Source organism: Nelumbo lutea, chromosome 5 (assembly GCF_056320005.1).
Source record: "Nelumbo lutea isolate HS-2025 chromosome 5, American lotus-T2T, whole genome shotgun sequence".
NCBI classification, from domain to species: Eukaryota; Viridiplantae; Streptophyta; class Magnoliopsida; order Proteales; family Nelumbonaceae; genus Nelumbo; species Nelumbo lutea.
In genome coordinates, this window is record NC_142688.1 from 83,751,968 (window position 1) to 83,769,501 (window position 17,534).

The 17,534-nt window shown below is 36.0% G+C and overlaps 1 protein-coding gene across 1 annotated transcript; it reads left to right on the top strand.

Moving 5' to 3' along the window:
- Positions 1 to 10,850: 10,850 nt before the first annotated feature.
- LOC148853176 (uncharacterized) lies at positions 10,851 to 17,267 on the top strand. The gene is made up of 4 exons (XM_088946756.1): positions 10,851 to 11,510; positions 11,604 to 11,859; positions 16,168 to 16,295; positions 16,450 to 17,267. The coding sequence occupies exons 1-4, from the start codon at positions 11,376 to 11,378 to the stop codon at positions 16,885 to 16,887; spliced, it is 957 nt and encodes a 318-aa protein (XP_088802882.1). The 5' UTR covers positions 10,851 to 11,375; the 3' UTR covers positions 16,888 to 17,267.
- Positions 17,268 to 17,534: the final 267 nt, after the last annotated feature.

Sequence of the window (17,534 nt, forward strand, 5' to 3'; positions counted from 1 at the left end):
GACCCATTCAATCCAAAATCAATTTAGATGGATTGGACGGACCAACAAGGCATATTAGGTTGGACCAATCTGATCTAAAATATTTATTAGATTGGATTAGACCTAAGTTTGTTCATAACAAATTTATATTAGATTGGGTTGGATTAAGCCAATATCTAATCCATTATATATATATATCAATAGATCACGTATGAGTTGAAACCAATTTAAATCAAAATGAATTTGAACATATTGGATGGTCCAAACATTGATTTGGACCGATCCAAATTAGTCCAAAACATTTATTGGATTGGATTGGACCTAGTCCATTTATAATGAACTCACATTAGACCAGATCTTATTGGACCAAATTCAGTCCAATTGACACCCCTAACAATAAGTACTAGATTGATATGTTTTGAAAGTTTGAGTACTAAATTGTCACATTTTAAAGTCCAAAGACCAAAGTGACATTAAGCCTCAGGTATAGAGTACTAATCAAGTATTTTCCAAAAAAAAAAAAAGACTTACAAGTTACAACTTCATCTATTAAGGTTAGGTCGGATTTGTTTCTATATTGAGTTCGACTATGATATGAAAAAGATATAATATGGGAAAAATAACTAACTAATAAACTGAAATCATAAACGTGGGAGCAAATAAGGTATTATTAATCAAAATTCATGGGTGGGTTTTGATTGGTCTAAACTCTTTCCATATCATAGACTTTCGCTTCTATATTAATTGAATGCATTCCTGAGTATATATGTGTGTGTGTGTGTTGTTGTTGGAATGATTCATTTTTTATTGGTTTACAAATGGCTAAACCAAAACTAATCCAATTTAGTCAGGTCAAAAAATTTTTAAACCAAAGTCAACTAAAAAATACTAAGAAGCCAACCAAGTTGAGTCAAATTAGGTTGGGTAGGTCGATTTGGTTGCTTTCATCAGTTTGATGATTTTTAGCTTTTGTTTAACAAAGCCCATACATCATACATGTCCCACTAATATAAATCCTAAAGCCTGGGCTTGGAGCCGAAAGCCTAGTCAAGAAATTTGAAGATTTTTCCAAGCCCGACTAAGAAAAGGTCAGCCCATAAAAAGTTCTACTTATAACCAATGAAGTGGCATCATAAACCAGTAATCAATCAATCGGAGGTGGGGTTTGATTGGCCTAAGCATTTCAGTATTATGTCTTTTCACCATATACTTAGGTTATGTTTGGTTGCAGTATAAATTTATTTGCATTAGTACAAATGTATGGGAGTGTAAATGTAAAAAATGCAAATTATTGTTTAATTTTATTTTGGATTTTATTTTATTCTGTTTCATGTATTAATTTACTTCATTTGTATTAGAATCAAACAAAAATAACTAAAATTTGATACAAAAATAAGTCAGAATTTACATTCAAATCATTTGCACTACCATGATTTTACATCAATGCAAATAAATTTGCATTACAACCAAAGACAGTCTTAGCAAAATCGGATTTGCTCTTTGATCAATTCACACTAAATTCACATATTGCAACCGTGCATTGAAAACATCTCCCCATAAATGCCAACTTGCAAGCACGGAGGTATGGTCGATGTCCAAATTCACACTTACACATTTAGATTTCTGGACAAAGCCAACAATTTGGGATTGGGATTTCGTCCTATGAGAAAGAAACAGTAAAGAACAATCCAATCATTTGTATCGTTCTTTGTTATTGTGGCTGGGCCGAGAGCAGTCGAGGTGTTTGAATGAAGGTGGCCCATTTTGGCTTGGTGCAAACCGCAGAGTGCAACAACAGTTGTAGCCCAGCATACCATGATGACAAACAATCAACATGTGGATGTGAAGTGTTGCTGTTGGGTAAGGGTTAATCCAGACGACTAGATATGGATCCTTCACCGCAATACATAAACAACTTTAATTAATTTGGCAAAAGTTTAAGGTTGTGTTTGGTACCGTGATAATTTTCTCATGAATCGCTTATATTTGACTAATGCATTGGGAAATCAGTAATAAAAATGTTGTGTAAATAATCCAAATCTCATTTGTATATTGTTGATTATTCCGGCTAAGTGCTATTAGGCATCATATAGGATATGCCATTAGGCAAGAAAAATAACCCAAAATAAAAAGAAAGACATTTTTTAAGACCCAAAAATCAAGGCATAAGTACAAACGATTTGTTTAAAATGATTCAACCAAACAAAAAAAAGGGAAAATTCTTTCTCAATACCTCTTACTTTGGGTCGAGTGACAATTTGGTCCTTGAATTTTAAAGTGTGACAATCCAGTATTCGAAATTTCAAAATGCGATAATCTAGTACTTAGGGCTGTTCATAATAAGATCCAAACCGACCAACCCGGTCCGATCCAACCCAAGTTGGCCGGTGTTTTTTCAACATCGGTCAGTTTCAGGTTACAAAAAAATATAAACTGATGGTTCGGTTCGGTTTCGGTTTTCACACTGATATATTTCAGTTTTACTATATATATATATATATATTTCGGTTTTAATATATATTTCAGATATATATTTGTGGAAATATATATATTTCAGCTTTATTTCATAAATATACATATATAAAAATTCCGATACATAAAATATTAGTTTTAATCCATCAAATCATTTTTAATTTCCAGGCATCCAACCTTTGCTTTCTTAGACTTGAATTCTTTACCGTTCACAATGAGAGAATCATTCACAAAATCGACCCAAATCAATTCAAACCGACTAGGTTGGTTTTATTTAGTACTGGGTCGGTTTCGGTTTCATTTCTAGGTAAACCAACCAAGTCGGTCGGTTGGAAAAGCGCCAGTAAACTGACCCAACCCGACCCGTGAACAACCCTACTAGTACTTGTCATTAATCAACCATTAAGTGGCATATAAAAAGACACAAATGCCCTTTAAGTGTTACCTAATTTTCTTTATCAACCATCCCAAAATTTTCATCCATGTGACTACACCTTTGTCTCTCTCTCAACACTTTTGGCAACAGTCTTGCTTCCACTAATGTCGAGCACTGTGACCAAATTGATTGGCGCACGACGCCTAGGGTCTAGCAGCGGTGACGTCGTGTTGCTATTGCACGCTGAGAATGGAGGAGCCTTCAGCTTTAGTGCAACAAGTAAGTCTCGTGACTTCAATCGAGAAAGACCACTGTAGCCTCTCGTAGCACTCGTACCTCGACATTCCTCAGGATGTCGATATTGATTGTCGTTTCATCTGTTTCAATATACGAAGATGAACGAGTTGGATTCACGAAGAATCCCTAAAACTCATTGATCTCATCATCCACCTCATTTTTTTTCTTCGTCCTTGTTCTCGTCTGCTACTGATATCGGAACGAACCTTGCACCGGCCATTGGAGAAAGCAATGGCTCATCGTCGTCAGATGGTTTGGATTGCTGATTGTACTTGTTCTTCACGTCACGAGGAGTGGTGGATTCTCGCCTCTTATCTTGCTGCTTATTCACTGCACCGTGAGTTTTGTCTTGTTTATTATCTACTACCTCTTCATCTGTTGATTGCATATTCTTGTGGACGGCCACCAAAGGTACTTCTCTCTAGTTGTCATTGCAGATGGGGCATACGAGGCTATCATGATTCTTGACATGGGAAACTATGTACGGGAAGTGGAAAGCATGAAAACACTCCGTCGTGCAGATTGTGGTTTTTTGCCCGAGTTCGGCTTTAGTCCAGGCACCCTTAGTCAGGGCGTCATTCGTGCATTCGGAGGACGCACCACGTGTCTCAAAAACATGTGAATGGCTTAAGCATGCGAAGAATATTCTTCAACTTCGTTAGTATGCATCTTCGTTAGTTACGTGAAGCAAAATGAGTGTTTTGCTCCTCTCCTCCTCTGCTTTTCTATCACATATGAGACATCTCTCCTCCCTCTCTCTCTACATCGCCCAACGGCGACTCCACAACTATCACCGCCGACGACTTCACAAGCAAAAGATCATCCCCTGTAGATAAAACTTCAGTATATGCTGAATGAATATCACCTACATTAAGCACATCCATAACATTGCTCCAAGAAGCCCAGATTGGCCCATGTTGCTGAGTGAAGTTTGTTGCATCTTTGAAATTAAGCGCATCCATAAATTATGGTTTCATTATGGTACCATGCTGAGTGAGGCGGGTCCCATGCATAGTGAAGTTTGCAGCATTTGTTGCAGGAGCTCTGAACAAAAATTATGGTTTCGTTATGGTCCACGTTGATATTAGGGTTTAGGAAGAAATGGGGGAAGTTACTATAGGTTGTGAAGATAGCATGGACAAGGTGTTGCAGGAGGAGGAAGGGGAGGGAGAGTCACGGGAGGACAAGAAAAAGAACATCTCTGAAACTGCTATTAAATGGGAGAAAATTCTTCCTCGGATGTTTCTTAGAGTTCTGTTGGTTGGAACCAATGATTCCACCAGGCAGATCATCGCCGCACTTATTCGAAAATGCAGCTACAGAGGTTACTTTTTGTATGACATTTTTTTGTCTTTCCTTCCTGTTTTACTGCTTATTTCATTATTTATTTTCTTCCTTTTTGAGTTGTGGTGGTTCAAAAATGGTTCAGAATTTTAGGCGGGTATTTATTTAATTCTTTTTGGGTTCTGTAATCTTTAGTCAAATTATCCTTTTTCTTTTCTTCCATTTTATTTCTAAAGCTTTGATCAATAGTCTTCTATTACATTCTTCCATGTTTTTTTTTCAATTCTCCTAGTTCTGATGGAGGCGATGGTAGTTTTTCTTTGAGATCTATTGTTTGTTGTGGCAAAAATTTTTTCATCCTATGAAGGATTCAGCATTTTATGCATAGTCACATTTGACTAGCATGGATCTACTCGTTTTGTTGGGTTCCTATACGAGCTTCTTGTGTGAGCTACTTACCTTCATTGCAATATTCGTATGTAGCAATGAGGTTCATTGTGCAATCCTGCAAACTTATTTTAGTGAATATTGAAAACCAGTTTAAAAAAGCATTTCTCAAACATAACTTACTCAACCAACCTGTAACATATTCATGAGATGAGCTTGTTGCCTCTTTAGTTGTGTCAACTGTCTTTGGATAGCTAACCAGTTTCCTTAGTTGTTGCCAACGACAATGGTTGTGAAATCGCCACCGGCCGGATGGGAAGAGAGACGGCGCCCTGATTAAGGGTACCTGGACTGAAGCCAAACTCTATTTGCCTCGACTTCATGTTGTACAAGCAGATTCCACAACCATTCTAAAAGGGTCGAAGGAAAAAAACGAGCGATAAAGTCAAATTATTTCCTCATCTCCCCAATCCAATTAACACGAGCAAATTCTAACTGCGCTTACATTGATGAAAAGGAAGGAAAGATACAGGAATGAAAATAGATAAAATAGGAAAAAATAATAACTGTTGCTGCCAAGGTTGGGCCAAGCGCAACAATATACTTTCACTTCCTTAACCATGGGTTGATACATCCGAGGGCCTGTAAATCCAACCTATGGATGAGGAAGCACATCAAAGGCCCCAGGTGTTATCTCAGGGGTGGAAAATCTGGCAGTCAAGTTAGTAAGTGCGTAACAAAGGGTCAGACAAAACCTAAGTAGCTCAGACGAGATCACCAGGATGTTAGAGAGTTTGAGAGTAAAAGAACCAAGATAGCTTACTTAGGGAGTGATGCCACTTATTTATATTTGAACCTGCGTGAAATTTGTTAGCAGCCAATGGCCAGGATGCCATTTGGATGATGCCACATGTGCCATCTTGAGCCTACCATATGTGCCTACATCAATAACAAAAAGGTTGAATTCTTACTCAAGAGAATCATAAGTTGGATTTTAAGAGAGCAAATCTGGAAGGCGATGTGTCGGAAGCTTGGAAAAGAGGATGGGGCACTATGTCGTCGCTGTAGTATTGCATTGGATTCTGGGGGTGTCGTGTGGAGATGGTGCCAACACAATAGGGGCGGCCATTCAACCATGCAAGCTAACGAGTTGAGACTACAAGCGTGAGGTGGAAGGATTGGATTAAAAGTGTGGCATCGAAAGAATGGACTTGGACTGAAGTTGGGGTGTGGAAGGGTTGCTACTATCAGATAGGAAAAGGCCGAATTTGGTACAGCTTCTGGGGCTGGGGCCTCATTGCTGCTTCTCTATTGCGACTGTTATATGGGTCTCAAGGGATCGACTGTGTGTAAGGATTGCTACTATCAGATAGGAAAAGGCCGAATTTGGTACAACTTCTGGGGCTGGGGCCTCATTGTTGCTTCTCTATTGCGACTGTGTTATATGGGTCTCAAGGGATCGATGTATAGAAGGCTTTCCAACTGATGTCATCATCGGGAGATGTTCTTAATACATGGCGGGGATGTGTTGTGGGGCGGAGATGTGACCTCATGGTAATTGTAGGTACTGGATTGTTGCATTTCGGAAGTTTGGATACTAGATTGTCACATTTTAAAATTTGGAGGCCAAATTGTCACTCAAGCCAAAATATAGGATACTGATATTGAATTTTCCCAAGAAATAATAATAACAACAACAACATTAGGTAATGTTGAAATGTGAAAGGATTCTATTGAAGCAAAAATTTTGCAGATCGATGAAAGCATGAGAATCTTGTCATACATTGGGAACATCTCCCCATAAATTAGACATAAATGTAGGGAACAAAATTATGTTGCTTGCAGGAAAAATTACTAGGGTACTAAACACCATCTAAGATGTTGGTGTGGGACAAACAAACCCATCAACAAATTAGAATATATCTTAGTAATTAGCTCCAAACAACACAATTTTGAAAAAAAAAATCCTAAGTACATAAATTCTATTTCTCTTGAAACACTGCAATCAACCCAAATTGGAATCAAATTTATTTGTAAGACAATAAAAAAACCAAATTTGTCTACTTTTTATTTGGGACCAGGATGATGAAAGATTAGCTTAATTTAATAGTTGCTTTGCTAGTCGCGGAACCAACTATTTTGCTCCACACCAGCCATATAGTGAATATAAGGGAAGCCACCAATTTCTCACTTGCATTTATGGCTGAGTGGTGGCAACATATTTGGTTCCACAGCCAACAAAACAACTATATGTTAAAACAAAATGGGCAATGACAACATGCTTCTCTTTTCTTCTCTTCCTCAACTAGTCTATACTTTATATCGGCATAGGTTTAGGATCAAGTGCTTTAAAGTTTAAACTATAGTAAATACCGATTGATGGCAAGGTTATCGGAGTAGGATAGGCTCTCGGTCGTTAGCAACCTAAGTATAGATATTTTTAGTTCAAGTTGTGTAATGTATCGTTGGACAACTTGCACATCTTTTACTCGTTTTGGAAGATATGAGTGAAGAAGATGACAAATATGGCTACTGCTCATCGGCATCCTTAATAGTGTACAATTGGTCATGAGTTGCCGACTGTTAAATACATGTACAACCATCACAAAGCTTGTTATAAGTAGACCTGTTCATGGCTGGGCTCAGGCTTGGCTTTTGCCAAATTTTGAATGGAGCTTGGCCCAAAGCCTAAACCCGATATAGTGTAAGTCAAGCTTGAAGCCTGGCCCATCAACAAGTCTAGTTATGATGGTTATAATGATGTAAAGGGAACCACCACAGGACTTGTGATGAAGGTTATATTCATTGTCAAAGTTAGTACAAATTGCATAGTCAGTAATCAAAATCACAAAACTGCATGACTCCCAAAGTGTACAAGACTTGCAATGATACATGTGATGACTTGTTGATTTCCCTATATGTCATTCAGAATAAAATGACTATAAGGAAAGACATTGCAATGACAACAACAAACACCACAGCGCGACCAACAAATCATGCACTTTCACATTCACCATGTCACTTAACTTGACATTGCATGATGCCACTAGGGCAACACTTAATACAACAACGATATCAGCCTATCTATAATGTTGCATGTAAACACTTAGAAACGGTCTACCTATTTTATGTCTAACGAATTATAATTGTCTTTCTAAGATAAGAAATTTTCCTTTTCTCATTTTTCTTTGTTCCCTTTTACAACTACACCTCTCCTTGTATAAATAGTAGACGCCTAAAGCCTTCTAGCCTCTTGCTTCCTTTAGAATTTCCTATTACCCTTTTCTAGCCTCCCTTGTAGTCTTACCTCTCCACCCACAACGACAATCACATTAATTGAACCTTTCTTCCATTGGTACAATATTTGTTTGGCATTTTTACCAAGGTAATTTCTTTTGTTACCAATGAAGATTTTGGATCCATGTTGACCTATTTAACAACCAACGCAAGGATCAATTGACCCAACTATCCTTATCCATACATTATTCCATTATAGGGGTAAACTCTTATGCAGAATAAAGATTGGATGCCAATCAAATGGAAAACTCCAAAAGGGAGTTCTATCAAAATTAATTTTGATGTGTTGAAAAATGATAAAGGTGATTGTGCAATTGGTTGCGTTGCAAGAAATCAATGGGGGATTGTTCTTAAGACCAAAGCTTATTTTATCGAGAATTCCTCAATTAATGTAGTGGAGGCTTGGGTTGCATGGGAGGCCCACAATATTGCTTTTAACTATAGGGGTCTCCCCATCTTCATTGAAGGAGACTCTCTTCTTGTGATTTCGTGTTTAAAGAATAAAGTTGACTGCCCGTGGAGATTGAAGACCATCATCGAGGAGTGTTTGAAGTTGGCTGGAGATTTGATTGTGGTGTCACCTACAACCATGTCTATAGAGAGGCCAACCAGGCTACGGACTAGACGACAACCCAAGCTCTTTCCTTTCTTCTTAGCACTCTCAGTTTTTGCCCTCTCTCTATCCCTAGAATCTTAGGTTCTATTTGTTTTTGTGATGTTTGGGGCTGAACTACCCCTTGTCTTGTGTAGCTCATCCTATTTCTACCAAAAAATAAAAAAATAAAGGTTAGGGTCAACCCATTCACTCGTACACAACTGACATAACTTTATTTGTGCTTTTTCTATACATATTTTTTTAATTAATTACTTGCACTTAATTAAACTAATTTATTAGTTAAAGTATAAAATTAATTGTTAATAACTTTTCCTAGTTACATTAACTAAAAGAGTAAAAACGATCGTATACAATAAATAAATCAAATAATAAAAACAACATAACTATATTAAGATGGTTATTTAAGGAAACATCTGGATTGGGTTGGACAAATATCTTATCCATTGACGATCCTAATTGAGTTGGGATCAGCTCCTCACACAGTGCGTCTCACAACAACCTCACAGGCACATCCCACCATGCATTGGAAACATCTCCCGCAAATAATAACACATAAGTAGGTAAAATGTTCCTAATGCGACGATGGGGATGTGTATGTAAAATCACAGTGAGACGCCATGCGTGAGGAGCAGATGCCACCCCATCCTAAATAGGAGCATCCAGTTTCGCCATTAATTATTTTTAGTGGGATAGTGCTAGACTTGAGTGCATTTAAAATTGATGTAATCAGTTCAATTCAATGATTTTATAGCTGAATCAAGGAGTGTTGCTTTGACTAAGAGTCCCCGACTCCTTTCATGTGATTCTGTAAATGGGTAAATTTCATCAGTTTTCCTATATCTTTTCCTTCATTTAATTCAAAACAGGGAAACCTACCTACCTTTCACTATTTTTTTTTTCTTTATTAGAGTTCTTTTGCCATTGTTGTATATTGATGTCGTAACATTAAACATTGTCAAAAATCATGGTTTCACTGCTTAGGTGTAATGTTCATCTACAGGCAAGTCACTCCTATTATCAATTTGAGGCGTGGGCGTATCGTATTGGTATACATAGGCAATGATACACGATATGTTAAGATTGGTATGATATATGTCCAATTGTGTGTATTACAAAAGAAATAAAAATATATTTTATTATTAACATGGGATCAAAACAAATACCATATGTTTATGTTCAATAACTCAAACTTAAAACTAAAAAGAATAATACTAAAAATTGCTATTTCATAAACATTAATGAAATAAATAATCTCTCAACTTTACATTTATATAAAAAATTGATTTTTATTCTTAATAAATTTATATAAATAAAAATACTAATAATTAAATAAATATTCTAATACTTAAAATTTGTACATGGTGTATCTTATAAACTTTATAAATTATTAATTAGTATTTTAGTTTACACTAAATAGCAACTTATTTATTATTTACAATTTTTTTTAGAAAATACTCAAGAACATAATATTAAATTGAATCTATTGAATCCATTAATCTATGCTCATATAAAAAATGCTTTCTTATTTCATAAAATTTATAAAATAAAATGTTAATAGTGAAACAATTATTCTAATAATTAAAATTTATGAATTTGAATAAAATATGTATATTATATTTTTAATATATTTGATATATTTTGAGTTAAGATTATTTATTTTTTTATAAATTATTAAATATTGATTGATATTTTATAGTAACATATTTATTGTTTAAAAAATAAAAATATTATTTACTAAGGATTTGAATATTTTGTTGAATTTTTGTTAACTTTGATAAATAAAATTAGTAAAATAGAAAATAATTGATATAGTAATTAAAATATAATATCTATGCATGCTAATGTATTAATTATAATATGTTTATTCAAATATATCATTAAAATATATATTTCTTATATATTTATACCTTTTTATTTTATATTATTGATATATTTAATAAATTTATATATATATATATATATATTCCTAATATATCCAAATATTTCCATTGCTTTCATTTGTATTCATACATTTCCAAAGCGTATGTAACCATATTCATATGAATCATATTAAAGTCATGACATACAATTATCCTATACGAATAATGGTCCGTAATTTTTCATGATATATTTATAATATTATCACGTTATGAATTTTCTGATATCCAAATGTATAGGCTATGTTTGGTTTGAAGGAAAAGGTAGGGAAAGGTATAGGTTTGTTTACTTTTCTCTTCCTTTCCTTCAAACCAAACTTGACCTTAGTGATGCTCTAAACAACGTTGTATTTTCCTGACAGCCAAGCTTTTCTCTGATTACAGAATTTGGAGCTTTGGTTTGCTGCATCCTGCAAGAAATTGTGAACCCAGCAGGTCCCAGAAACCATGAAAAGGGGGAATAAAATAAAGCGTCAGAGAATTTACTTCCACTCCGTTCAAATTCAGACGTAAATAGAACTTGTACCATCAAGCCTTAGATTCAATCTATACAACCGCTCCTGTATCTCTGTTACTCTGTTCATCAAGCCTTAGATTCAAGATTTCTCTTGGCTTCCACGGCGTTTAATTTGTCTGAAACATGAGATTCGTGAACCTGTTTTCGTTTGTTATCCGGATTGGTGGACTTTCTGATGCTTTCCTATCGAAAAGCTGGATTCTTTTGATCTGCAGAGATTAGAAACCCTAGAGGATGGAAAGCAAAGGAGTTCTTGCAGTAATTCTATTAATCTTGATCTTTACGGAAGGATCCCATGCCTTTTTTCTCGGAAAGCTTAGAATAAGGGCGTCGAAGATTGCACCGAAGGAGAAACCCGCTGGAAAAGAGGTAACGTTCGCCCTTTCATTCCGTTTCGCTTATTATGATATTCATTTTGCTCGTTTCCTATATTTGAATTTTCAAAAATTATGTTGTTCTTAGATTCCTCCGTCCCCTAGCCCCATGTCAATGCCGAGTTTGGATTCTAGCCATCTCAGTCCCGACAATTCAACAAAAGCACGGCCGAAAGGCTCAGATGGTCAGGGTGCACAGATTCCGCAGACTAAAACGCCGAGTAACCAAAGCGGGAATAAATCTAACAGTCCCGTTGGTTCACCAGAAGGAAATTGTGCAGACACACCTAACAGATGCACAGATAAGAAGAAGATGATTGCCTGCCTTAAACATTCTGAAAATGGTAATGAAAATCCTTTCCCTTTATGTGTCTTGCCCATTTATATTCCACCACCTGTAATTGTTTATTTTACCTTTCTAAATCGAGTCTAGTTACGTAGTCGGCTACATGGATTTTGCATTTTTAGTTAGTCTCTAGTATGCCGATTTTGTTTAATTTGGCTAATACCCAATTGCATGATTACACCATAGCGATGCCTATAGGTGAAATCCATCCCTGAAATACCTTATAGTTGGTTCTTATATTATTGAAGAATCATGGGTTTGTCCTAGGCCTTCATGCTTGGGCATAAGATTTTCTTATTCAACTTGATAGTTCTGATCTTAGTTTGAACTTCTTCCAGTTTGTATATATATTTTTTTTGAGAAAAGGTAAAGTATGATTTATTAAAGTAAAAGTCCTTTGTACAATGAGAATCTGTACAAAAAGCTAACAAGTTGGACCTCAAAAAAAGGCCACCCTCAACAAAAAACTATCTGACATGTCATCTTCCAGTTTGTATTTCGACTCAGGGTGAATTGTGTTCTTTGACATGTATATTTGGTGTTCCCACTTTTCCTTTTACTATCATCAATTTATAAGAGAATCCATAAGGGAAGGAACATCTTCGATTGTTGTTAGATTTTTATTTTTATTTTTATTTGTTTTAATTGATAATTGAGAAGACTGCACTGAAACCATACAATAGGGCATAGTTTTCAAGGTGCCAAGGCAAAGCTAGGCGATAGGGGAGCACCTTATTGCCTAGTCACCTGGGCAATGCCTAGGTTCCCACCTAGGCAATGGGTTTTTAGATTAAAAAAATATAAATCCTAGAGTAGCTCCTTAGGCCTCGTTCGTTTGCATCTTTTTTAACTTACCTGGGTAAGTGCACATACCCATGTTCTTTTGATTTGCGAGATTCCCAGGTAAGTAACGGAATGACATTTTTACCCATAAAAAGCTAATATAAAAATGGGCAAGGTTGTCCCATTATGCTTTATAAAATTTCCCCCTAGGTGGGAACCCGCCTAGGAGATGGGTAAGTTTTACCCGGGGAAGTGGAGCTTATTTTACCGTGGGGCCCATTAGTAAATGCAAAAAGAACAATGTAAAGTTGGTCAATGGGAAAAAGATACTCATTGACCAACTTTCCCAAGCTTATTTACCGGTAAACGAATGAGACCTTAGATTTCATAGTAATAAGCAGGAATCTTTAACTAATAATTATCATAATCCTTATGAAATAAGTATAGACCCCAATCCAAAAGATAAAAAATCAACATAGCTACGAGAAGAAAAACAAGGAAGGAAAAAAAAGAAGCATACAAACATAAGAACTAGGCCCCTGTTTTGGTCCTAGGAAGAAGATCATGATGAAGAAAAAGTGCTATTGATTGTTCTCGTATGTCAATAAGATAAAATGTTCAAGTTATTTCTTACATTTTTTTTGATGAATTCAAGTTATTTCTTACTTGTGGATTTAGGTTTTAAAGTCTTAAAGGGTTCAAGATTATGTCACTGACTTGTGTGTCAATTGAACCCAAACAAATAAGAAAATAATAAAAAGAAACTAGTATAAGAATAATGATATCATTACTATAAACCCACAATATGAATAATTTAGTCAATTAATATCTATTGTACTACTATTAATAGCATAAAATAAAAATATAAAATTATTATGTGATCTCTTGCATATAAATATGTAAGTGTTTGGATAAGGCGATCCTCAAAGAGCGCCTTATTGCCTAGGTGTCACCTTGAAAACTATGCAATAGGGGTCAATTAGCTGGTAAATGAATAAGAATAATAAGCTTTACCAAGAACTAAAAAACCATGCAACAAAGCCTTATATCAAATATTTAAGGTTGGCTGCAATTTTATGTATACACTCTACTTAGGTTGTATCTCTCTAGGTCATTTCATGGTACTCAACCCATGTCCTCATTTTCCTTCTCCTTGCTCTTCCTGAATTTTCTATTTACACCAAGTCACTTCTCCTCACTGGTGCAGTTACCGATCTTCTTTACATGTGGCCAAGCTACGGTGAACTTTTCCTCATCTTGTCACCTATTGGAGTTGTTTATACGTTTTAAATAGATACATTCTTTTTTAATTTTATCCTTTCTCCGCTTTCCACTCATCCATCCTAGCATCTTCATCTCAGCTATACTTATTTTTCTGGGCATGTTTGTCCTTAGTAGAAATCACTGATTGCAGATTTAGTTGAATTTCTTGTGAAGGGAAAGAGGAGGAAGATGAAGATTTCAGCAATAGAGAAGAAAATCGGAGGAGAAAAAAGTAGGAAGTCAACCAAGATTCTTAGATAAACCCTAGCCGCCAACCCCTCATTATAATTTATACTTAACTTAAAGGATGAGATATTACAAGGATGCCCTTAGTAGGGCGGCTACTAATGTAGCTGAACAGTCACAGCTTAAAAACATAAACTAATGGGCCTAAAGCCCAACAACTTCCTAACTAAATAACTTAATAAGAATAAAAACAACTAGGCCCAACTCAACATCCTTTAATACCGCTGGTCTTAAATCTGCCTTTAAGATTTTTTTCCTTTTGTTCTCATTGGTTTGTGCTGATCACACAGAATGGCATATGCATTTTATTTAATCCAACCGCTCAAAATCTTCTAGATATGCATTTTTTCTTGAAGGTATTCTCCTTCCTTTCTTCCAAAGGGACCAAATAATAGGAACTACAGAAGATGCCATAAAATTCCCTTACTGGTCAAGCTAATATGGGTTTGTCTTGGGGAGTAGCTAAATTCATCCAAATTCTCCTTAAAATCTGGTTGGGATCACTGACATCAGTCACTACAGCAAGTAGGGAGATTCTGACCCATAACTTTGCATATAGGGGAAGACATGCATCAGTGAGATCAAATGATCAGTCATTAAAAGTTTGCCCTAATACTTTCACATTTGTATCTATGAGGGCTCCAAATAAACTTGACTAGAATCACTCTTGAATCCTTTGTTCAGAGGAATACTTTCACATTAAAATCTGGTTGTGCAAGGTTTTGATTAAGAAAATAATTTTGTCCACTTTCTAACCTCAAACCTCTCCCTTCAATCCTTTGTTCAGAGGAATGCACTGAATTAGGTGGCAATAATTCATACAGAAAACTGGCTTCTTAATCATTCACAGCTTTTTTGGAGTCAGGGTATATACATTATGGAATCAACTAGCCACCAATCACAACTTTTAACGATCACCTCCTTATAAATGGTTGATTGCATGATGAACAAGAAAACCTGATTTAAGCTTAATCCCACACCAAACATCATCCCAAAATCTGACACAATTTATTGTCATAACCAATTCATTCATAACACTTTAGTTATGATATAGTCTTCTAGATGGCATTTTGTATTCTAAACTAGATGGTTCACCTTTGTAGTGGTCAAAATCATAAAAAAAAAAAAACTTGAGATTGGATTCATCCGCCCTGCTTATTGGTTTGAGAATGCAGTGTGGCTGCCATTCCCGTAATCATTGTCTTTACATCACTTTGTTTTGGAGCATGTTCACTTCATTACTGTGTCAGATTTAAGGAGACAAATGAAGATCAACTTCTGAAGGAACAATTTCAGGAAAATTGAAGAGCAATGAAGAGGTTTTTTATTAGAAACAATTAAGACCTAAGAGGGTTTTTATTTGAGTGATGGATGAATTTTATTAGAGACAATTAAGAGCGGAGAGGGGTTTTTTTTTTTTATTAGTAGAAAAATATTTTATTAATATGACTTGAAGATTACAAAAGTTTACAAATTTGCCCAAAACAAATGTTATCTTCAAGCCCCTTGCTTTGCTAGAGTGTCTGTCATTCCATTTGCTGTTCTTCTACCCATATGAAAGAAACATTTAACTCCCTTATTAAACTGTCTCCCTGACTTTATTTTGGCTATGTGTGTGTGCGTGTGTATTAACTTCAGAAGTTGGTTTCTTACAAGCAAGACCTATGGATGGCTAACCCTTCCAAGGATATGTTGAAGGGAGGTCCTTGGGAAATATCAGTTGTCTCCTTTCCATGTAATAGGAAACCACATCTGTTTTTTCCTGCTTTAGGTTATAATGACACAGTGTACATAGCTGTTTGAACTTGGAGGGCTATTGATCAGATAGTTTGGATGTACCACGTCAACCAGAACTCATCATCATTGTCCAAGCCTTATCCCAACATGTCAACCAGAATTCAAAAGATAAAATAAGGGAAAAGGAAATGTGATTGAAAATTTGCCGTTTCATTTTTTCAGTTGATTTCTTCACAGAAAGGAATCATGTTTTGACTTCTTTTTGCCCCTCTAACAGGATCCCTGGAGTTATTCCTTCTGGTACAGAATGATGGAGAGGACACTTTGAAAACAAACGTCATAGTCCCAGCATCTATAGACATTCCTGTCAAGCAACTGGAGATACCAAAACACCAAACCAGAAAGGTCTGGCTCAATAGCCTTTGTATTTCTTTTTACCATGTTTTCACACCAAATATATATAAATACGACTACATGCACAAATACACCTGACACATACATGCACATCTGCATTTTTTCTGTGTACCTTAGTAGTTTGCCTTTGTTTCTTTTGTTTCAGATCAAAATCTCAGTAAGTACGGAAGAAAGCCTCAAGATAGTATTAAATGCTGGAAATGGGCAATGCGTGCTTCACATGGGATCATCTGTATCTGATGGCTTTTTTCAGCGAATCCCTGCTTATGCCAACCTCGTGACACCCATCCATGGTGTTTACTTCTTGTTTCTAATTTCTTTGATAGTTGGGGGGACGTGGGCCTGCTGCAAATTGGGGGAAAGGCGGCACAGTGATGGAGTCCCATACCAGGAGCTTGAAATGGGGCTACCAGAGTCTGTTCCAGCTGTTGATGTGGAAACAGCAGATGGTTGGGATCAGGGTTGGGATGATGATTGGGATGAAGAGAAGGCAGTGAAGTCAGTGGGTGGAAACGGCTCTTTAAATGGCATTACTTCCAAGTCATCTGATAGAGATGGATGGGAAAACGGTTGGGATGATTAGATTTTAATGGAGAAAAAAAAAAAGAAGAGTGAAAAGTATTCTTATTGGGGAAAATGAAGAAAGCCATATTAATAGAGGGGTGAGAAAATTAGAAGTTGTAGTTTTCACTTGTGTAGCATTGTATAATGCCAAATGATAAATTTTGATATAGTGAACGAGAAACAGTTTTGGTGATTATTGAAGAGAGCAGGGTGGTTCTTTTGTTCCCTCTGTTGGGTCTCATAGAGTTGTTTCATAAGCTATTGTTCTTTTGTTTTTTGGGACTGTATGATGCCAATGTCCATCAGAACCGATCTAATCTCCTGTGAGTTTGTGACTGATTAAAGTTTACCACCACCCTGGGTTGGTGGAAACATGAATGATGAAGCTACTTGCATGTCCATAGCTTCAAGGCCAGTATTTATGTGCCGCTCCAACAAGCAATTTTTTATTACTTTATGAAGATTCTGAGATCTTTCAATTACTAATCCTTGTTTTTATTTACTTTTGTTTTAATTTACGGTTCTGCTGTGTCTTGAGATCTGGCATTTAGTCCTTTATCTATGGTTAATATAGAGTTGATCAACCGGAAGCAAAAACCAAGTTTGAACCCATCCTAAACCCTATTTGTGCTTTGGGTGTCTGACCCTGAGGCTATTACCCAAGGT